The sequence below is a fragment of the Pinus tabuliformis genome, chromosome 9 (assembly GCF_031772625.1).
Source record: "Pinus tabuliformis cultivar Carrire ecotype Pingquan chromosome 9, CPIR1, whole genome shotgun sequence".
NCBI classification, from domain to species: Eukaryota; Viridiplantae; Streptophyta; class Pinopsida; order Pinales; family Pinaceae; genus Pinus; species Pinus tabuliformis.
In genome coordinates, this window is record NC_142307.1 from 262,518,090 (window position 1) to 262,542,029 (window position 23,940).

The window sequence follows — 23,940 nt, forward strand, 5'->3', positions numbered from 1 at the left end:
TTTTTTCTATTATAGCAATAAGCCTTTATGATTTGAAGCAAAAGAAAATAGTTGTTTTGTCCATTGAAATCCACAAACCATTCGGTACATTATTGTTCCTATGTTGAAAACATTAAATTATTAGATTTTTTGGTGGGGTAACTTGAAAAAATCAAAGTTAATACTATTTTTATTTGTTAAGGTAATCTATTTCCAATTTAATCACTAACTGTAGAAATGAGATGCACTCTACATTTCAGTTGGATACATCTGAACTATGATGGATATGAGCAAAGTCAAGTGTTTAACTTAGCTCATATCCATCATATTTTCTAAATATTCAGGAATTTGCAAACTACTACAACATCATGGGGAACAAGTGGTCAAGATGGTGGAGGTGCTCCTAGACTGAAAGGTGCCAGATGGTTTTCCTTCGCTGAAATAAAGAAGGTTACAAATAATTTCTCTAATAGTAACGAAATCAAAACATGAGGATATGGCAAGGTATACATTTTGAAATGCCTGAAGTTATTTTGATCAATATTATTGCAATGATAAAATGGATAGGATTTTTGTGCTTATATATCAAGATTGAAATCAATGTATGCTTTCAACAAGGGCTTGGGTTGTGTGTTAACTAAAATGTGTCCTATCTCAATATCATTTATTATTTTTGGGGAAAATTTTGGTAGATCTTTAATCTCAAATTTGAAACCATATCTGTGAACTAAAAGGTTTTCAAGTCTTTGAATCACTCCAGATCATCAAAATTGTAAAACCAACTTTCAAAATTTGCAAATCTATGATTTATGGATTTCAACAAAGTGAACTTTTTTAGATGACCCTCACACAACAACCTAAAGTAGTCAACGTAAGGGATTTTGGGGTCTATTCATCACTTAACAATAAATCTTTTAGAACTTGCAAATTTGTGAATTTTTTGGATTTCAACAAAAGATAAGTGTTTTCTTTAGCTTTAGCCCTTTAACAACACCTTGAAGAAGAAGTTAAACTAAATGGTTTTGGGGTCTCTGAGCCATTCGAAAATTCCAAAATTGCAAATCAAACAATATATCTTTTAGGGTTTGCAAATGTGTAATTTTGGATTTCACCTAAAGCTAAGTGTTTTAGTTAACCCTTAAGTAACACCATGAGGAAGAAGTCACATTTTCTTCACTTCACTTTATTGGACAAGGTTTTGAGCCGGTTCTAATGACTTGAGCATAACTCAATTGCATATTCTAAAATATTTAGAGATTTGACAGACATAAGCAAAGTCAAGTGGTTGACTCTACTCATGTCCTCATGGATTTGCAATCTTAGGTAAATAAGTCATAGACACAACATATGAACTATGAACACACAAATTTTAGAGAAAAAATTCCACTTCATTTTTATCTTACACATAGCGACTCATTGTTCATAACTTCATGGCTAAGGTTTTTGACAATAGAATACTAAAGCCCTATAAATAAGATTTGTCTTAAAAGACCATAAACAATAAACACCATGGTAAATGGTTGAAGGTTAAGAGAGTCTTATAGTCATCTCTGGAATTTGTAGGTGTACAAAGAAATGCTATATGGAGGAGAAATGGTGACCATTAAAAGGGCTAAAAAAGGGTTAATCCAGGGTAGATCTGAATTAAAAAACGAGGTCAAGCTCATATCTCAAGTTCACCATAAGAACTTGGTGGGACTCAATGGCTTTTGCTTTGAAAAAGAAAAACAAATGCTTGTTTATGAGTTCATCCCCAATGGAACTCTGGGAGAAATCATCTTTGGTAAGAATATCCCATTTTCATACCACATGATTTTTGCTCTTGCACCAAATATATTCCTTCAAACTATCTCTTTCTGTGGGATTAATAAATAGGTAAAACGAGTATTCGCCTTGACTAGGGAAGAAGATTTTGTATAGCCCTAGGGTTTATTCGAGGCTTGGCATATCTGCACGAGCTTGCGGATCCGCCCATAATCCAAAGAGACATTAAAAATGCAACTTCTTCAATTTAGTCATGCTCAATAGTGTAGCTCATATAAGCATCTGCCCTATCAAGTATTGAATATGAACTATAATACTTCTTTTCAATATTGTGCAAAGCAATCATTTTCTTTTGCAACTCTCTAAAAATGTCTTTTCCTTTCTTCTATCGCTTTTGTTCATTAGCTTGTTGCATCACTATAGCATGAACAATAGAGTTGAAGCTTTTGATGGACTCAAAAGCGACCTTGTATGGTAGTCTTTGAAGTTCTTGTTTCCATACATCACAAAGAGTATAAATAGGTAGGCGGCTTCCTCGTTCCCACTGTGCTTCATTCCCAAGTTGAACAAGACTTAGACGTGCCCACTCATACAGGGCACAAATATAATAATGTTGACTTTTTATCAAGCTACAGAAACTGTTGTGCCATGTTGTAACCTTAGCTTCCAAATATTGAGGCATAAAGAAAACATATGCAAGCTTCTGAGCTATGTGAATAAACAACCATAACAAAAAAAACTGAAATTTACAACGACTTTAAGTTAAAGCAGATAGAAAATGGAATTTCTATCCAATTTCTTTAATGCAAAATGCAGTCACTGTTTTTTAATGTTAACGTCTACCCGCTTATTCTATAATAAGAAAATGGTTAACACTGAGCAAGTCTTGAAGGCTAACTAGTTAGAATAAACTAACTACCTATAGGCCATTAGGTAGAGTGGTGGGCATGGGAAATACACTCATATGTAGTTTCAGTGCAATGTTGTTTTCCCTTCTGAAGGGTTGACATTGTGGAACCATTTCAATATTTGTTTTGGATCTTCTTTGCTATGTATGCATTCCATGGTTCCTTGCAAGATATGGAGAGATTGATTTGGTTGTAGAAAGAATTATGCAGGCTAGGTGACATGCACATGTAGGGTTGCTTCTCATTTAATTTTAATTTGATGCAAGGAAACAATCCACAATTTTGTTATTTGTGATGTTCAGCCAAGGGTTCTTCAATGAAACAACCAACTGAACAACAATATTATCCATAAAATAGAAGAAACTATCAGTTTATTTTGTCCCCAATATTGTTGAAATATGAAATTTTTATCTATTTTCAAAACAAAAGTACAAAAGTCCCTTAATTCTTCCTTGTTAATTTTCAATTCTACATGCACTCTAATTGCTGTAACTTTTTCCTGCAATTGGATGTTTCCACATCATCCTTCCCGTCTCAAGGAAAAAAACAATCATTCATTCACAGTTTGTGCCTTAGCCTGTAGGATTTGTGGGCATTTCTAATATTCGTATTGCCTTTTATGTTTTAAACCAATACAACATATATCACATAAGGTATGTTTTGAAGCGGGATAGTGACAGAAATGTGGAGCTGGCATTCAATCACCAATTTGTAGGTTTAAGCAAAAGATGTTAATTGGTTTCTTAAAGATTTTTGCATAATCTGTATATGATATTTGTTAAAAAAAAATTGTTATTAGTGGGCATATATCAGCATTACAGATCCCTGTTTTTATATATATATAAACGTTAAAAAAAAACACTTAAATTTAATAAGTCAATTATTATTTGTTTGATTATGCAAACTAATGTACAACTTTTCAATTTAACAGGGCGTCCCAGTCTCTTTTATTATTTGTTTTATTGCTAGTATTATTTCCGGCTTTTCCTATAATTAGAGGAGGATTGGATAAAATTATATTCGAAGGCCCTTTGTAAAAATTCTCTTTCATCGTATCAAACTAGCACGTGGAGTTATCATGATTTTAAAAATATAGAAGAATTATACCAAAATTCTTCGCCAGAGAAACTGGCGAAGTAATGTTTTGAGTTGATATTATAAGTTTTGACATTAAAAAAAAACTTCAATATGATTTGACGAAATTGCGGACTTCAAACTTCTTGAACATAGAAGATACATATGTCATTTTCATTCAGTAACATGTGAAGAAGTTTAAATTGCATTATAATATACGCATCATTCTGATAACAAATAATATATTGCATGTATGTAATAGCAACGTGCAGTTTAATGAACTGCTAAACTGATAACACTGTCTGCTTCAACCTTGTGCAGCAACTAGAACGATGTCTTGCTAAATTACTGCATCTTATTTTATTCTACAACAGAACTGTAGCATATGTTTGATCCTTTAAAAAATCAAGCAATTCCTAACAGCTTCTTGACATCTTTCTGCAAAAAGGAAACCGAAAATATCAGCATCTATTTTCAAGCTTACATCTCAATTATACTACACCAGAAATTTTTACTCAAAAACCCTTTCAATCAAACAAGTTTGTATGCAAAGTAATGATATCGTGAGCAAGTGATAGCAAGGATATCTGCATAGAACTAACAAAGAGGGGTTGCCCAATACCTCAATACTCAATGGAGAAGTAGTGGGTGCATATCGTTCTACAACATTTCCATCTTTGTCCACCAAAAACTTTGTGAAGTTCCACTTTATTCCATCGCCAAAAAGCCCACCTTTGCTTGACTTCAAGAACTTGTAGAGAGGGGCTACATTACTGCCATTAACTTCGACCTACATCACAGAATTGCTACTTAACACCAAGGATCCAAAGAAGCAACCACATGGACTGGTTAAGTTTAAATTAATCCTCTAGCATAAAAAGAGAAGAAATCCAAGATGGTATAAAAATCAGAAGATGAAGACCTTGTCAAATATGGGAAACTCTGCTTTAAAGCGAGTGCAGGCCACTTCTGCAATCTGAGCATTATCACCTGGTTCTTGTCCACCAAACTGATTGCATGGGAAAGCCAGTATTTCTAACCCTGTAAACAGTTCCCCAAACAACTTAAGTTGTCAAAAAAGTTTCAAGAGTTGTAAATCAAAATAAACTTCTGAAAACTGGTTGAATGAAAATTGCAGGTATTTATTGAATCACTCAACATCATGTTGACTCTCAAGTTTTAAGTAGATACCAGTTAAGTCCTCAATATGTTCACAATAGTGACAGGGTACTGTTGAGCATCTGATAATTGTCTCTATGGCTGAATGATCACAGACAAGACAGTAATAGAGTGCACTAGAGGAAAATAACTGGGTGGTCAGGAATGGGAACGAAAATGTGGGCCACATCAACTAGCCCATTAAGAAAAAGATCCCCCTTATTAGAAATATGGGAGGCTTGTAAACTACTGAAAATTGCACAGGCTAGGAATCAAACCCAAGGAACTGCCCCTGGCCGGTGGTCTGCTCTATCACCAAGTCATATGGCCTTTTCATGAGAGGCATCATTACCAGTTCAATCTAAAGACGTGAATTTCTACCTCTAGCACTCCCTGGAAAGATCCTCTCAACATATAGATTGACTAGATAATGTTACTGGAAATGGAAACAGAACGAGAAATGTGGATGTCAGGTTTCAGAGGTAAGAAACACGAACCCAATCCCCTCCCATTATGACTTATTCATATGAAATTGAGCAGCACTTTACTGATCCATGGATTACAAAGAAGTAAGAAATCCTAGCCTCAGATTAAAAAAAATCCCTTTAAGCCCAATAAAAGGAAGATCGTGCCGATCAAAATAAGGAACATCAAATAAGAAAGAAGTCGCATAGAAAGAGAAGAATCATGTTTGCCCTGAAAAAAGCACCTTTTCATTCAAAGATGGGAAATGTGCATTCTGGATGTAAAGCAAATGGTATCCCTTCATCTGTGACACATCACAGACCTACCCCTGAGCCAAGATGCTGGTAACAGGATCTCCTCCAAATGTAAAGACAGAAAGAAGAACAGGCGTGGACATGGGAACAGAACCAAAACCGGTTTGCTGGTCAGGTTTCTGGTAACATAGGACTCTACGACACATTACAGTTTATTGTTTAAACTAAGCCAAAGATTTTTAACATGTTTGAAATAAAAACTTGACCTAGAATGGTATAAAAGTCTAACCTTCCAGGTACAAGATACACACTTAGCACCAGAAATAGAAGTACAGCTACAGAAAAAAGTACTTTAAGCATCGTTAGAACTGACAGATTCTATAACAGTATAAGTTTGTATAATACCTTGATCCTTGTACTTTGTATACACTTCATTCAGCTCAGTATAATTAGAGTTAGTCAATCCACTGCAAAATAGAAGTATAATACAGAGGACGTAATCAGTCAAGTTTATGAGAAGGGATAATTTCACTATCATAAAGCCATGCATAATAATTTTGTTCCTTGAATACATGTTTTAAAATAAATCATATTACAGGGCGACAAAATTATAACGCTGAAAGTTCTAAAAAATCTGCTTTTCCCCCTTTAATCACATAAATTCTGAAATCACTATAACCAACTGAAGAAAAAATGGAGAATTACCATTGAGAGGCAACATTGACAATGAGTAAAACTTTTCCCTTGTAAATGCTGAGATCCACATCATTACCCCTGATGTCCTGCATACAATTTGACAATATTGCTTCATGCTTCAGGCTCTCTTATGTAAATGGGTTAATAGATAATAATAGCAGAGAAAGCAGTTCAAAGAGATAAATTAGTATGAAGACAGAAATTACCTTGACTGTGAAGTCATAGACAGATGAAGATTGTTTTGAAGAACTCCCAGTCATGGCTGTAAAATTAGGAAAGAACCGGTGTCGGAAGATATCAAGATCTTGAGGGTACTCCTGGTTTGATTCGAGAACAAAAGCGTGAATATAGTTTAGTATCAGCTGAAGCTAAAAAGTGGAAGGCACGAGGGAAAACGGAGGGTGTAAGGGGTTTATATAGGAAGGCTTGTAATATAGGCACCACACGAAATGAATGTGAAAGAATAGAAGGCAGGCCGGGCCAGATTGGGCATAGATCTGAGTTAGATGAGGGCAAATAAGGTCGGAAAACGGCGTTTCAGGTGTGAACAGGGATATCGGGATGGAATGAACTAGGACACGTGGTACTCTTTGAACTAAGTGACCTGACATGGACAAATAGGAGGAGAATTGGGATACGTCGTCGGCAAAAAAAAAACTCAAATTCAACCTTACGGAAAAACCACACAAGAAAATATATAATTGTTATCGTGGCACTTCTTATTACCATGATACTAATAGAACCGAAGCTTCTAGAAAACATGGGTTGCTATATATGTTTTGAAAGAACTATTAGTTTTATCCACTCAATTGACTTATGGACACGGTGTCAAAAGGGTACACCGGTGAAGGATGTCGGCGCTAGAAAAGCGGTTATCTGGAAAAGAGTTTCCAAAACAAAAACATCACATGGAGTGGAGTGTAATGGGGTTTTGGGTAGAGATGTTCTAGAAGTTTTGGACATTGCGCAATGATGTAGTGTTGTATCTCATGATTCTAAAAATAGATACGTAATATAGATACGTAATATATAAGAAATACGGAAGATAAGGAATATGGAAAAAGATTATTTTAAAATTTAGTCAAAATTATTTGTGAATTAAGTAGGGCTAGCATAAAGATGTTAACCTTGGATTATATTATTAGATAATAAAGAAAAAGACCATTTTCCATAAAATAATAATATTAAAAATATTATTGCAATTGAATTTAAGGACAAGTTGTGATGAAATAAAAAAAAAATCAACATTGTGAAAATAAGAATAAAGTTTTAGGAATTTCAAAATTATGGTGATATAGGAACACTTATCAAGTATAAAATATTTGTTAAAGTAAATCAAGTGTTTTTTTATCATTTTTAAGGTTAGATAAATCAAATTTGATCTCAATTATTTATCATGAGATAAAAAAGAATCTGTAAAAGCAATGGACAATGGTCGAAATACATGATAAAATGATTTTTTTTTAGTTGCTTCAAATAATGGGTGAAACAATCATAATATAAATAAAATTGTGAACATAAGTGTTAGCATTACATTATCCACATTACAATAATATTAACAAATATATAATTCATTTTACACTAAAATAATAATTTCAATAATTTAAAATGCAGTTGTCTATAACGCAACTTTTTGAAAGCCTTTCCGACGGGTTTTTCCGGTCGAAATCCGGCAGGAATTTATTGGAATCGCAAGTTTGATAGCTAGTTTCTACACAATGAAAGCGTCCCAGGCGTTTTTCAGGGTGCTGAATCCAAATATGCAGTTAAAAAACCATTTTAACTGCAACAAATCAAGATTTAACCTCAATTTCTTCCACCGGAATCTCCAAAAAGTCGCATTATAGACAACTCCATTTAAAATTATAATTTCAAAAAAAAATCTAATCATATATATATGGTTTATCACACACGTAAACACATATTTGGGCCTCGAGTATACCCTAAAATTGTTGTTGCTTGGCTAAGAGTTCATCTTCCTTAGATGTAAGGAAATGGGTTAATGGCCTATGACCCATAAGCATATGGTATAAGTGAAAGTTCTACCGAGGGTCTTCCCCCTTACAGACCACCAATAGGTAATTACAGGTGGTGTGGTCTCCCTTTAATAACAGTTATGAGTCATCCTACATTGCTAATAGCAGTCAATGATGGTTGTCCCCATTGTTAGTTTGACAACTAAGTTATGGTAGGTTTTCACATTGTTTAAAAAAAATAGTTTGTCCTCAACTCCTTCCCATGATACTAATGAGCTACTTGTCACCCAACCTATTCTATAGATGAATTATTCCAACAAGTGTCATCTCAGTAAGAATCTTCAAGAGCATGACAATGGTGTTAAATTTGTATGGAAAGAACAATTCATTCCACCACCTCACACTCCTCTTCATAATGGTATATGTTTGCACCATGTTGTGAATTAAAAGCAATTGTCCCTTCACATGTAACATGGGTGGGATAAATCATTTAGAGTTTATGGCTAATGAATTCAAGGAAGTTTAGGTTGATGGCTCCCTTGTTTGCTACTTGAGCATCCAAGATCTGGAAGGGTCGACAGTAAGACCAATTTCGTTCATGGATTTATTCAGTAGGCCCGGGCTATTAATGGCGATGGATTTCAATGAGCTATAGGCAGTGTACATAAATCTTTAGCAACATGGGGATAATCTACATGTGTTACATGAATAATTGGAGGGAATCAATAAGTGTTTATTTCCGATTGGAAGACTCGCGAGCTATGGCGATGAGGTATGGTTATTGGTCCACATGTATCTCAAATGTCGAGTGGATACGTTGGAAGTGATGTCTCTCAAACTTCTTAATTCGACTGTGGGCAACACTGAACATATTTCTTTTGAGCCTTTGAGACTTACTAATGGAACACTCTCTTATTTGCCTTAAATGAACAAGTGCTTCGAAAGATGATAAATGCCCTTGAGCTTCCTCCATCTCCTATGTTTCTGCTTCAAAATAACAAGTGTTTTACATATGTATGGATTTGGATTTTTCCTGTAAATAACTTTACTATCTGAATGAGTCTTTCCTATGAATTGTGAGTTTAAATTATGCAATTTTCGAGGACTTTAGTTGTAATATTATCTCTATTATTCAATGTATATTCTAGTATGACTTTATATAAATAAAATCTATGTAAATCTAGTTTTGAAGCTTCCTCTTTTATTTTTTTCCCATTTGTTATTGTCATAACTCTTTTTTTTAATAAAAATATTTCTAATTTTTATAAAAATAAATAAATAAAATAAAATTAATTAGTTAAAACATTTATAATTCACTTGGGTAAAATAACTACATCCATAATAGCTTCTAATAATAAGAATAATTACCCCCGGATGCGGGTGCCTGCGATGAGAATTAAAATGACGGGACAGGGGCTGGGCATGGCAGAATGCCACTTGCCTGACCAGTACAAGGAACGTGAAGAGATTACGACATTTGGCGCACGACATAAGCGGTTGAAAGGTTATTTGGGATTGCAAGGCAACCGATTCAGCTTGCACACCAGGTTTGCAGTGAAGGAGATCAGCTTCGCACGCACCAGCATGCAGCAGAAAGCACGAGCCATCAATGTAGCAGTTATGGGAGGAGCCTCCCGAGAAATGACAAGGAATGTTAAAGCCAAAGGAGGGCCTGGGGAGACGGAAACTTCATTGGCTTTGTTGCTCTTCCCGCTTACCTCTGGTCTCGCAACGAATTCCAGGGAGCATGAGGGGAAACGGGTTCTGGTGTTGATGGGCTTGGCCATCCCTGCGAAGCTAGTTTTTCTCCTACCCGGGTATCTTTTAGGTGTTTCAAACTGGTTTTTACATTTACATATCTCGGTAACTCATCTCTTTGTCTGGTCATTGGTTTCGTATACAAGCAGGGATTTTTCTGATCCAGATTCGGCACACCAAAAGGAAGGGTCCAAGCTCAGCAAAGGAGGCTCGACAAGAAGGCAAAGTTGTTGCCAACAATTGGTTAGTACTCTGGAGCTGCAGTCCTGGACCTGGGTCGTCGTCAATAGCAAGATGCCTCGTCTGAGACCAAGGATGGGCAGCCGCAGGGGGCAGCCGAGGAGGGCTCCAACTGAATCGTCTTCCAGCGAATTGTCAGGGAGGCGCAGGCCTTTAACACGCAGCAGAAGAGGAAGATCTCGCGCCACCAGCTCTCGGCCCGGACCTATCCCTACCTCTGGCTCCGCCATCTTTACCTTTGACAGCGCACTGAACAGACCTAGGATCACTGCCTATTTTACAATGGTCTTTCAGGAAGAAAGCCAAGCAGAAGATATAAGGATACAGTCAAGGAATTCAAGGGAAATCCCGACTCCCTCTTCATCATTTCAGTTGGCTGCGGAAAATGCCCCTCAGCAGGAAACAAATGAACAAGCGGGCAGAGCCCAGGAAGCGATGATGGTTGATCCAGATCCCGTTGCTCAGAACGTGACTCAGACAGAGGAATTACCAGACATGGGCTGGTGTTGCATCATAGAAGATTCCCTTGATGAATAGCAAGTCCACCCACGCTTCTTTTTTGGGCAGAATGCCCTTCACCACTGGGCACGACTGTAAGGCGACTAGGTTCTGGGATCTTTGGCATTCCTTAGTTTTTTGATTTTTTGTACTATCTTATGTATCAGAGATCGATCCCCTGCGATGGACACAAAATTAGACAGTTTACAAATATGTTTGTTTTGGACAGTTCTACCTCCTACAGGAGCAGAATTCTTGACTTCGGTCATGATGTAAATTTACCATTACCCTGTTAATATAATAGTTATAGTCTTTTGTAGAAAAAAAATAATAAGAATAATTACTTTGTTTTATGTACAACATTATCTATAAATTTATCACATCAATAAATAGGAAACTATACGAAAGAAAATGAATCACAATACTTGTATATTTTAACAAATAAAGAGAATAGTCATGACATAGCTAACCACAAACTCACTCATGTTGGTTAATGTTTAATACAAGTTAAAATCTAATCACAACAATATTTCATATGTTCACCATTTTCTTATTTTTCAATTTGTTTTAATAATTTTATAATACAATTGAAAAACAAAGAGTTAAATTAAACAGTCTGAAATTTAGCTTGATATAGTTTGATTTCTTTTATGTATTGTAGGGTATCGTAATTTCTATCATTAAATTGCAAATTGATATAAGAGATGGAAAAGTTAATTGTCTAGGACTTGTATATATTTTTGGGAGGTAGTAACAACCATTAAGTTTGCACATTTATAGGTATATTTATTTTTATATTGTTCTTTTTCATTTTTTATGCAAATACTTGTTTAAATTATGGTGAGCGGTAATTAATGGTAAATATGTTATTTATATGATTATGAATTATTTTGTAGGTGGTTTTTCTAAAAAGCTTAACAATGAAAAATCATTGCACAAATATTTAAAAATCATGGCATAAATATTGCAACTACATTTAGAAATTAGGGCAACAAAAATTTGAAGTAGTTATCCACATGGCTCAAAGGTTGCAGTAAGACCTTCAAATTTACGGTCTAATCAAATGTTTGAAAAAATATTTTTTCAATGATATTGAAAAATGAATATTTGTTTTTCAAAGTTAAACATTATAACTTGCATTGTTCAATGCTAAACTAGTAGTAGTGAAGTACTGCCTTGACATAGACTAATAAGAAGTTGAATTTCATTATCATATGTGTTTTATGTACCTTAATTTTTTTCAATGAAATTGAAAAATGAATTTTTGTTTTTCAAAGTTAAACATTATAACTTGCATTGGCCAATGCTAAACTAATAATGGTGAAATCTTGCTTTCGCAAAGACTAATAAAAAGTTAAATTTCATTATCATTTGTACTTTATGTAGCTCATAATTTTTATATAAAAATCAATTCAAACTATTCAAATTATATAAAGTGATTGACTATTATTTTTCACCTAAATTCAAATTTCTACGAGTTACATAATAAAAACTATAATACCTTAATAAAAATTCAACTCTTTTAGATTTTCATTACCTTCCTAGAGCTCTCAAAATTCATTTGTTATAATACTTAATTAGGCCGATAGGCCTTCCTTTGAAAGGGACTTTCGTCGTCCCTTTGTCCCTCATACTGACACGTGGCATCGGATTCCGAATGGCAAAACCAGGGGTTTTTCAGTCTCGTGTGACAGGTAGCGTCAGAATAGAGCGGGACGGTTCTGCAGGGAGTGGCGTCAAAATAGAGCGGGACAGTTCTGAGGGAGTGGCGTCGTGGATATTTATGTTCTGCGAGGGAATGGTGGCATCGTCTTAACTTCCCGCAGTTATCTTCCAGCTTATGCATTCTTAAGTTCCAGTACTAACTGTTCTGGGGTTCCTTTGGTTTGTTTTCCAGTTTGATGGACAGCCTGACGCCCTGAAGACAGTCCTCACATTTTGCAAGCGCAAGGAAAAGTTCATCAGCCTATTTTTAGCTGCAAGTTTAGCCGTGACAGAGGTGATCGCTCCAGGCAAGTTTTCAAACCTCTTCACCTCATAGCATTTCATATTCAGACGAACCTGTCTTTTGTTTTTCGAAAAACTGTCGGTACTTTCAAAGTGTAAACCTATTAGAAGCTGAACGTAAAAATGAAATTTCTCAGATTGTCCATGTAAGGAAAACTTAAGAAGTTTAGCTATCTATCTATCTAAGGCAGGGGAGTTGCATTTGGATGTTAGAGCAGAACCTATTCCACGGTTTGTTTTCCAGTTTGTTGGACAGCCTGAGGCCCTGAAGACAGTCCTCAGATTTTGCAAGCGCAAGGAAAAGTTCATCAGCCTATTTTTAGCTGCAAGTTTAGCCGTGACAGAGGTGATCGCTCCAGGCAAGTTTTCAAACCTCTTCACCTCATAGCATTTCATATTCAGACGAACCTGTCTTTTATGCCGGCCGACTAGAATTTGAATGGATTCTTGATATGAAGAAAAGGGTCGGGTAATTCTGCAAGTGTAGAATGTAATTTCGTCCACAAATCTCTTTTAATTTAGCAATGCCAGTTCACATTATAAGAATCAAGGGTTTCTGTAGTAGGATTTCTATAGTTTTATGCTTAATACATGTATAAATTCTTTTTATGGAGAGGAGACCTAATTGCAACTCAAGGAGCACAATTGAAGGGAAACTGTGAAACTGAGATTGAATTTCATACCATGGCCAACAGAAAAGGAAGACCTTCATCTACCATCGAGGAGGAAGACCAATTCTTTGAGATTGAAAACTATAGTCTGAGTGCGATCTCCACCGGTAAATGCCTTTTCCTTGCCCGGAGCTATCAGGATTATTCGCAGTAAGCAGTAAGATATCCGCTAAAATTGTAAAGGTCTTATCAACGAAATCGTCGTTTCTCTAACGACGCATAGTCAATTACAGATTTCATAAGTTACTTCATGTCCTTACGCAAATGATGACCTTAGTATACGACTGTTCTTCATTTTTAATTTTTGTCCACTACGACACTTCAACTCTCCTTGGTACAGAAATGATAAATTTTAACGCAGTTCATAATTTTTCTTCTGAGAACTGTCTGATAACAGACATATATGCCCCTCCCTTAGTTTGCCAACATACGATACAATATTTTCAAATTAAATTGCACGGGTTCTTCAATTTCCATTGTCCAATACGTTAGAATTAATCGTGAAATCTGATCGACTCAAAACATTCAAAGGGTCATTACATAATCTGCCCTGCCTTGCACTGCCCTGCCCTGCCCAACAAGAGGAACGGGGTAGAAAAAGACTAACATCATTGAGTCAGAAACCAGTTAGAACTAACAGGGCTTTCAGTTGGCTCAAATTTTGTGCAAATACGTTCTACTTGTTTTTCCCTCATGGAATGCCCAACTTTGAGATTTATTTGTTATTTAATATTATTTACATCTCTTGGCTTCCAGAATTCAAATGGGCAATCCAACAGTTTTTAGATGTATCATAAATATTCTCAAGAAGTAAAAGAGTGGATGGCCTGGAAACATGGGATAGATACACATGGTTGGCCTGTCCAGGGAAGCAATGAGTATTACCATTCGCCATGGTCGTAAATTAACCGAATATTCGTCTCTTACATTTTCGGAAGGGAACAAAACATTGAAGCTTTTGCAGTTGGGATAGTAAGTTCTGTTTCCTTCTCTATTACTTAACCCAAATAAAATTATGTTGCATATTCAATTTGGATTGAACCCAAATAAAATTATGTATGTTAATACTTGTAGAACTTATATCCTTGATAATAGCATAGACATTATAGTTCATACTTAGATAGGATATTATACAATTAAAGCGCCTGTTTTCGAGTGCTCAAAGGTGTTTACAAAATTCAAAATCAAAGTTAATAAAGTTCCCTGTTATTGTAATTCAATCTGTCATTAGGCTCCTAACTCCCTGTTCTCTGGTCTGGACAGTTTATTCTACACCATGGTTCAAGTGGGCACTCCCAACGTAACATTACTTGTAGCACTTAACACGGGCAGTGATGTGTTCTGGGTGCCTTGTGATTGCCAAGCGTGCGCTCCTACTTCTGCAGCTAGCTATGGATTAAATGTATTGTATTTTCAGCTTTTCCCTTTTAAACTTACTGGTATTAACTTAATAGTTTTGATTTGTTCTTTGTTATCAACTATCATGTTCTATTGGATTGGGTACGAAATCCACTTAGACTATGGTTTCTGAGACTGGATAGAAAATTACATGAATGGTGATATTTCAGTCATGGGCTATTGTGTCCATCAGTTTGTTTTTCCCCAAATCATAATAAAAATCAATAAGGGTATCTGGTTGTATTTTGGTGCTTAACAATCTCCTCCCACAGCTTTTCCTGCATTGAAACGGATTCATTTTCTTTATTGTTCCCCCTTGCATCAATCGCAGAAATGCAAGGTACATCTGTAAAGACAAGCAAGAGCCTTTCCTTTTGCAAGGTATATCTGTTGGCTTTGCTTCCTAAACTTGTCAGGGTGGTTTCGTTGACTTGATGCTATTTAATTTAATGGATTACCAGCCAGAGAGTTTTGCTTTTTCCAAAATGTCAGGCAGCTAGCCACTCATTTCAATTGAAAACATTTTAATACTTAAGAAATCGCAGGGTAAAAGATATATAAGATATACTTCACAGATTACAATAAATTATCTGTCCTGATGCTTGAAATTGGATTTTGTCAATCAATTCAAATAAAAACCTTATTTTTAACCCTCTTTTCTTGAAGTGGTTGACCTAGCTTTCAGGATTTACAGATTCTTCCAATAACTAAATCCACCGAAAATAGGTTAATATAATTTACCAGGAGATGTAGGTTTATGTGAAGAAGTCTAAATACTGTTGAAGGCTTTTAGTCATATTTTCTATTACTGACTACATGTATGAATATCGCATTGGCCTTTCAGAGCCTCATTATTGTGATAAAGTGACAAAATTTCTTCCTTATGGATGACATTAACGGCTTCTCTCATATCCACAACATTTTTCCACTTACTAAATGCATTTTCATTATTTGTTGTCATGAAAGTAACTCGTCTTCAGTGCAAATGGAGCAAGTTAAATTGATTCCTAATTACAGAACAACTTATAAAATAGCCCTCTTTCCGGCATGTTTCTGTTGCCATTTTGACTTGAATCAGGTGATCAGTCCTGCTTTCACACGGGAAACATTTCCTGATCACAGATGTTCACCGTTCTGGGTTGTTTGGTATGTCTGAATCAACCACTGAGGTCAAAAAACTGAAAATGTGGTGGATCGATGGGAATTGCAAAGGATTGTTCAGTTAGATTTCCACAACAGTTGCAGGAAAAAGGCTATTTTGTTGCATATCCAGTCTTCTTCATATCTTGTGTTTCTGTGGGTTCCCTTGATAATGAAACTCCTCAGCTTAATAGTATCTGTTTGTATGCGTCGACTTGAAATGGGATTCTCTTTTGCTGATATTTAATTCTTATTTAAACAGGGTATCATTTTACAGACTTACAGTCCATCAACCTCGCAGACAAGCAAGTCAGTTGCTTGTAGTAATACTCTCTGTCAATTAAAAAATGAATGCTCCAAACTTAGTGATCAATGCCCATACAGCGTTCAATATCTCTCTGCAAATACATCCACTACAGGAACTTTAGTGGAGGATATTCTTTATCTGACTCTTGGAGATGGGTCACAGGAAGGAATGGTGAAGGCATCTATCACGTTTGGGTATGATTTGTTTCTTGTTGTTGAAAGTGAATATGACTGTTCTGAAGATTTAGTGCTCTTCCTGTTCAAAGCAGTTGATAATGAGGTCATTTTTCGGTGTAATATTTTAAGACAGTTGAGGCACAGAAAACTCATACTGCTCCTCTCTACAGGACTAGAATTTTTAGAAGTGGGTTTTCTGCCTCTAGATTTCAGTCTGAGGCCATACTGAATTAGACCATGTGACATGACCTGAAAATTACTCTGCACTGTCAATGTTTTTCCATTCTTAAGTGCTACACATGAATGAACACTCGTTGAGTGGGTCTTTTCCTGTTGCAATTGATAGGTGTGGAAGTGTACAAACAGGCTCATTTCTACTAGGTGCGGCTCCTGATGGTCTACTTCGGCTTGGCATTGATGATATCTCTGTCCCGAGCATTTTGTACAATTCAGGCCTTGTATCAAAATCTTTCTCTATGTGCTTCCCAGACGATTCAAATGTTGGAAGGTTTGCCTTTGGAGATAAAGGGAGTTCAGACCAAAACAAAACTCCTTTTTATAATACATCGTGAGTGTCAGCTCTATGCATTCAACCCAATTTTTTTTAAAGTACTTCAGAGTTACCATTTAGACTCTTATATCATAAGGTGTTTATTGGATTGCAGCTCATCAACATATAATGTAAATGTGACAGACTTTTACGTGGGAAATGCCAATGTCAAAACAGACTTTCAGGCCCTTTTTGACACTGGCACCTCATTTACACAGTTGGCTGATCCAGTTTACAAAAACCTTACATCAAATGTGAGTGATTACAGATTTTTTTTTTTATTTTTTTTTTTGTATATAATCCCCCTTTTGGAGATTTTCCCAATTGACTAACGAGTTTTGAAGGTAATAGTATCATATGCAGACACAGAACTCTCCATTGGCAGTTGATAATTCAAGCATTCCTTTTGAGTTTTGTTATAGTGTCAGGTTGGTTGTAATCATACAAAACATTTATTCATCTTGTTTGAGCAACATTAATTGTCTCATTATTGAGAAAGAACTAATATCCTTACCCCTATCTGTGCAGCAATAGTCAAAGCATTAACCAAGGGCCTAATATATCTTTTAACTTCTACGGAGGAAACAACTTTCCTGTTATTCAACCATTGATCTCTCTTTTGGACATGGTAGAATTTTCAATACTACGTCTTGCCTATTTAAGGGTGCTCCTGACTAAGCAGTAAACCCCTTTTTGTTAAATAGAAGGGTCTATGCTGATGCTTCATCTTTGCAGAAACCTTGTTTGTATGGGTATACTAGTCTGGAAATGATTACAATGAGGGGTTACCTTTACTCAATGAAGGTTCAGATGTTTCACTTGTACCTTCCTCCTCAGGAGGCATGCATTTATGGATGGATATACATGAGTATTTTGCCAACTTGAAATGCTGGAGACTAAGCTTAAACAGATTTGAGATTCTTTCTTGCAATTATCCGGCACCAACATTTCTTTACTTCATCATTTTTCTTCTTTAATTTGGTGTTCTTGCAGTAGCTAGTTGCAGTGGCTAATTTTTTCCTCTTATTAGTTTTCTTGTATGCCAATTAAACAATTGTTTTATCCAATTGGGCAGAAATGTGTGTGACTCACACCTGGTCATTCAAGTGTTTTTTCCATGCAAACTGAACAGTTGTTCTGTTTATTTGAGAAGGAATAGAATAGATTTTAAATATCCTGAGCACAAGCATTGAATTGCTTTGGAAAATATGATAATGTCACCGGGAAATATAATTATAATTAGTGTACCAAAGCATTGAAAAGCAATCTCTGATGGAAATATAAAATTTAAATTTGCCAATACATATGGTATACGACATATATATCTACAAATATTATCCTCAGACCAATTTTCCAATTTAAAAAATCTATCGACCTCTCTTTGCATTTTTAGAGCAATTGCTAGTAATTATAACCTTGGGAATTAGTTATATATCCTGACAAAGAGAACGATAGAAATATTCAATTTTCTTTCGTTCATTCTTTATAGTCGCATAGGAAAGTTAAGAGAAAATTTAAATGTAGCTTTTAATTTTGTGTCATTAATTATATACCAGCTCTATTTTCTAATTGGAAAATTGTAGTGAACTGTAGTTAGTTCGCTAGAACGTTGGGAATGGTTTATAAGTCGTGCAAGATGAGATATAATTTCATTTTACAAAATAGGTAAATTAAAATATCAAATGTAAATTTCCAAATTTGCAAGTAATTTTCGATATTTTATTAAAGTATTTATTATTAAAATATTAAGTGTAATTTCTTAAATTTATAAGTAATTCTGGATATTGTGATTTGGGTTGGTTTTTATTATTTAAAAAATAAATTTATTTTAATTTTAAATATATTTTAATTTTGGATTTATGTATTTGTGTATTTATCTCACACGGATTCGAATTTTGAAATTTTTGAGGTAAAAACTTTTTCTAGATTGTGAAATCATCAAGAAAAATTACACCTCACAAATCCCTCTTGAGGTCTAATCGATCTACACTGGTTTTATAATTAATATATTTTTGAAAATGGAATGTTTGATGTAGTGTAGTATAATACATTGTACGTGGAGACGTTCAAGGAAATTGGATATATTTTTGAAAATGGAATGTTTGGTGTAGTGTAGTATAATACATTGTACGTGGAGACATTCAAGGAAATTGGATATAAACACAATGTTATTGTAATATTTTGATTCAAAGAGCATGAAATAATTGGCAACATTTTGTAAATGCTTCTTCAGGTCCATTAAAGAATAATGAGTCAAAAATGAAAAAGTTAGTCAAGAGGCATTTTTATTCATTACTTACCATTAACATTTTCTGAAATAGGAGAAAGGGGAATCTTGGTGTCAATTATGAGATGAATATGTGTGATGAGATATAAGTAGTAATTTAAACACATGATGAATTAACTTTTTTTCCTCTGCTACTCAAACTAATGGGAGAAATCAACACTTTTAGCCTAAAATATGAATTAATTATTTTGAATTTGTGGAACGATATATATTAGATGCTAACATTGTATAATATAATTGTGATATAGGTATTTGAGGGTCTTAATCTATTCGTACATTAAAATAGCAATTTCATCATTTCCAAAATTTCGATTTCAGCATATATTACATAATTAGATCTACATGATAGCAAAACCAAAAATTTAAAAAACATAGAATGTTTAGCCTTCTTAATTTGTGTAATCTATGTATCGTAAAAAAGAGTGCTACAGCTTGCTGTGGGAGTAGAAGCTCATCATCAATATAGTGGGACACTTACTTTTAAATATGTTTCTATAACAAGGATATATTGTAATCTTTTTATTTTAAATTTATTTTTTAAATATATTTATTATCTTGATCTGGCATGAAGTTGAGCTCACAAAATGAAAAATTATATACTTATAGTTATTCATAGTAAGGGAGAGCTAGTCAATGTGAGTGCTAGTAGCCGAAACTGCTAACTACTCACTCAAAAGAGAACCAATAAATCGAATTCACCAAGCATTTAATACAGTGTCCAATTTACATTAAGGTGCCTTCATATTTTAGAGGTAGCTTGTAAACTATGTGAGAATTCACCTTCAAATAATAAACTGCACCCTACTAAAACCACTTTCGAATAGTGGTTTGTGTAAATCCCTGCTATATTTGTTAAATTTAGGAACTCAATTAATCATTCAACATTTTCTATATATATTAAATCAATCATCTAATTACAGAAGAAAGCTTCATTAAGAATATTTTGATCTAGCTATTTGAGATTTGAAATTCATCAAGATGGTTCAATCGATTTGGCTTATGTACTTAAATGTCTCTTTAGTGTTCATAATCTATGAAGTGGATTATATATCAAGGCTAAATAGTAGCATAGTTCTTGTTGAATTAGATTATACACTTAACCCATAACGAAGTGATTTGATAGTGATGTTGCATGTGTGCTGATAAAGAAATGCATTTGTGTTGTAAAGAGGAAATGTAGTTGTGACTATGGGTGGAAGGCCAACCAATAAAATTGGGTCTAGTTTGCAACATCTAAAAGTATCAATGTTGGTGCACTAACGTAATGGTACTTTAACACATTTAAAATATGCTATTAAATATGATGTGGAAATGAACATTAAAGGATTATTTATGTAGGTAATATATATATATATATATATAGAGAGAGAGAGAGAGAGAGAGAGAGAGAGAGAGATTAATGTTGAGTACAAATCTTTTGTTTACAATCTTGAGGCCTCAAGAAGCAAGAGCCTCACAAACTCTAACCATACACATTGACCTCAATCATTGATTTTTGGAGTGATCTAATGATAGACAATTATTATTTGACCCCTCCTTAGATTCCATACCTCACACATCCATCTCATGTCTTAGCCCCTCCACCTTGCCAATTGAGACTAGTCACTTTCACTACCATCTAATGCACGACTTTCCCCTAAAACTATGGCTTCCAATAACTAGAAGCTACTTTCAACACCCCCTCCTCATCATTTGTTTATAGTTTCTCAATTAGTCAAGCCCAACCTACCTTCTACGTGTCGCTTTGCATGAAATACCACCCCAATTGAGTACCACATGGGAGCTTCGACCCATCCACTAACTATCCTTTGTCTAACTTGCATACCATCTCCCCTTACAACTCATAACTTTATCATCCCAACTACTAAGGGGAACTTGACATGCCTTTGTTGCTATAAAAATAATCTCTTTGTCTTTATGTTCCTCTAACTATATGCTCCAATCTCAATCATGAATTCAACCCTATGATTCTTGCATTAATTACAAGGGTACAATGTAATTTATCTTCAAGATTTTATTCCTTTGAGGGATGTGTCATAGGAAAAGTCCCTATTCTTGTCCATCCTAAGTTTTAATGAACCCATAAAATTATTAATATCTAATGTTCCTATGTTTGGAAAGTTGTAGGTTTTCCTTATTATTTTATCCTGAAATTCCTTTTAATATTGGTGTTTATATCATCACAATGAGTGTGCAAGACGATGGATTTAACACAATTTCCACTTATGCCTTTAGTAAACAATTGGCAAGCAATTGCAATGTTTACTATACAACTCAAATTATCTACGTATGATAGTGCAATGATATACCTTGATAGCCTTTGGTACCACTGTATAGCATACCCAAATGCCCTCCCATTGGGTTGCTATAAAAAAAATGTATTCTTCATTCCATCTTACATTTCCTCATTCTTAATTTAACTTGACCTTCTCGGCCTCATATTATATTTTACATGCAAGAAGATTATATAAATAACCTCACATATACACAACAATTCCATGAAACTTTGAACATTATCTAATCCACATGCATGATCTATACAAAAAAATTATCCACTTAGTCAATTCCACTACACAAAATTAGCATTTTGCCCATAGAATTTATAAAATCAATAATATAACCCAAATAAAAGCATTTCACATGGAAATATATATCAACCCTTATGTGTGATAAATATTTGTAGGCCAAAGAAGTCATTAAAGAATAATTCACCACCCAACCATAAGAATCAACTCTGGATTCCATTTCTAAGCTAGGGAAAGATATCATTGGGGAGAAGAAATGCCTACAAAACTCTATCTCTCTCTCAAACCAACCCATTATGCCCAAAAATTAAAACCAACTGGAAATTTACCTTCAAGTTCATTAAATAAACTCCTTTAAAAATCTGACCCATTATTGACTTAATGTACACATTTTGTATTTTTCTCTTATTAAAAAACAATGTAAGGGAGGGTTTTTCCCTTCTTTGCTCAAAAGTCCCTCATGAATCCTTCCTTTGTCATGGCCTAGTGAAAAGGGGAAGAATTTGAGCCACTAAATGTTCTTTGGGAACACTAAATCAATAGATCACATATTGAGCTATGAACAATCCTTGGCACAAACAAAATTATGCAAGTTTACAATTTGCACTAGCAGTTGTAAGCATTCCATTCATGCATATTCCTTCAAAAACAACCCATTTCCCCTGTTTGATAATAACAATCTCAAACCAAATTCAATTTCTTAATCACCTTATGTCATGTGATTCGCTTACAATTTTCAAGTGTGAGAGCCATGAAATTAACACATGCCACTTCATAAACAAGGAGAGGAGAGTCTCATCAAATGCAAAGGGATAAAATAGGAAAATGATTATTAGTATGAAAAAAATCAACACAGAAATACCTTTTCTGTGTTGGAGGGAGTTACATAACCTCTTCCTAAAAATGTAATAGTTTATAAGAAGTATCGAAATTTGTTATGAACTTTTTTAATAAATTATACGAAACTTTGTTCAACACTATTCCAAACAGTGTGGGTAATATATTATAATATTAATTCTTAATATGAATATTTACAAATAAATTTTATATTTTTGCAACTTAATGTAATTATAACTTATTTTATTGAAAAATATTAATATTTATGATTTCATATTTTGAATAAAAAATAAAAAATAATAACAATAAATATTTTAATATTTAATAAATACTTTAATACAATTGTTTTATATCTCATGACAATTACAAATAGCTTACTTATATGCTAAATCATAATGTTGGTGAATTTATTTTTATTTCCTTAACACACAATATGATGTAGAATACATATTGTCAGCATATGTTTTATATTTCATATGTAGTCATTGTGAGAAGAAGTCCCTCGCATGCCATTTATGTTTTCGTGGAACGTTGATTTTGGTATTAGATGATTAAAATAAGGTCTGCCATCAGATTAAAAACCAGTATTTTCCGTTACAATTGGGTACAATGATAGAACACAACTGCACAAAGGGTACCATGATTATTTCTGTTTTCCAATAGATGGAGGTAACTATTGTATTTAAAGAAGATATACCTGAACAATTCTTATATTGTTGATATGCGCCTTACAGTTGAAAAGTTCAACAGAGTTTGTCCTATCGTATGCTATATTTAGGGCCACTTCCATAGGTGTAAATGAAGATGAGCATGTAACCATATTTAGTTCATTTGATTAAATTTTCTTGAAAGGTTAAAGTTCAAGCAAGTTTTTACTAAACCTTATGTTCTTTCATTTTAGTGCCCTCTCGAAGGAGTTCACCAAGTACTTTAAGAACTTTTATTTCAACAGACTTCAACTTATTCAACTCGCCTTATTTCATTTCAATTTAATTTAATGTAACTTCCTCTACGAATGACCCCAAGTCATAGTCAATACAACACTTCCCTGGATGGGTTGTATTTAAACTATCGTTGCACTATTTTGTAGGCGAAATTGACTATTGCTTGAAATATTATAATATTTTACATTTTATATGTTTAGAACCCCAAGCAAAATGATAATATGTTGAACATGTGAGCTAAACCAATCCATGTGACTGATCTTGAATGAAATTTTCCCATTGGTGTTAAGGGAGAGATAATTAAGGAGATGAGCTTAGGTATATTGGT

General features: G+C 34.4%; 2 protein-coding genes across 2 annotated transcripts; one reads left to right on the forward strand and one right to left on the reverse strand.

Annotated features, from left to right (window-relative positions):
- Window positions 1-3,914: 3,914 nt before the first annotated feature.
- On the reverse strand, window positions 3,915-6,861 carry LOC149148201 (putative phospholipid hydroperoxide glutathione peroxidase). The gene is made up of 6 exons (XM_089445709.1): window positions 6,505-6,861; window positions 6,308-6,384; window positions 6,008-6,069; window positions 4,648-4,766; window positions 4,348-4,515; window positions 3,915-4,163 (listed from the first exon to the last, which is right to left on the reverse strand). Exons 1-6 carry the CDS (start codon window positions 6,556-6,558, stop codon window positions 4,131-4,133), a joined length of 513 nt encoding a protein of 170 aa, XP_089301835.1. The 5' UTR covers window positions 6,559-6,861; the 3' UTR covers window positions 3,915-4,130.
- A 9,182-nt stretch (window positions 6,862-16,043) lies between these two features.
- LOC149148202 (aspartyl protease family protein 1-like) lies at window positions 16,044-17,564 on the forward strand. The gene is made up of 5 exons (XM_089442101.1): window positions 16,044-16,142; window positions 16,249-16,487; window positions 16,816-17,037; window positions 17,164-17,273; window positions 17,371-17,564. Exons 1-4 carry the CDS (start codon window positions 16,044-16,046, stop codon window positions 17,213-17,215), a joined length of 612 nt encoding a protein of 203 aa, XP_089298227.1. The 3' UTR covers window positions 17,216-17,273; window positions 17,371-17,564.
- The last annotated feature ends 6,376 nt before the right edge of the window (window positions 17,565-23,940 follow it).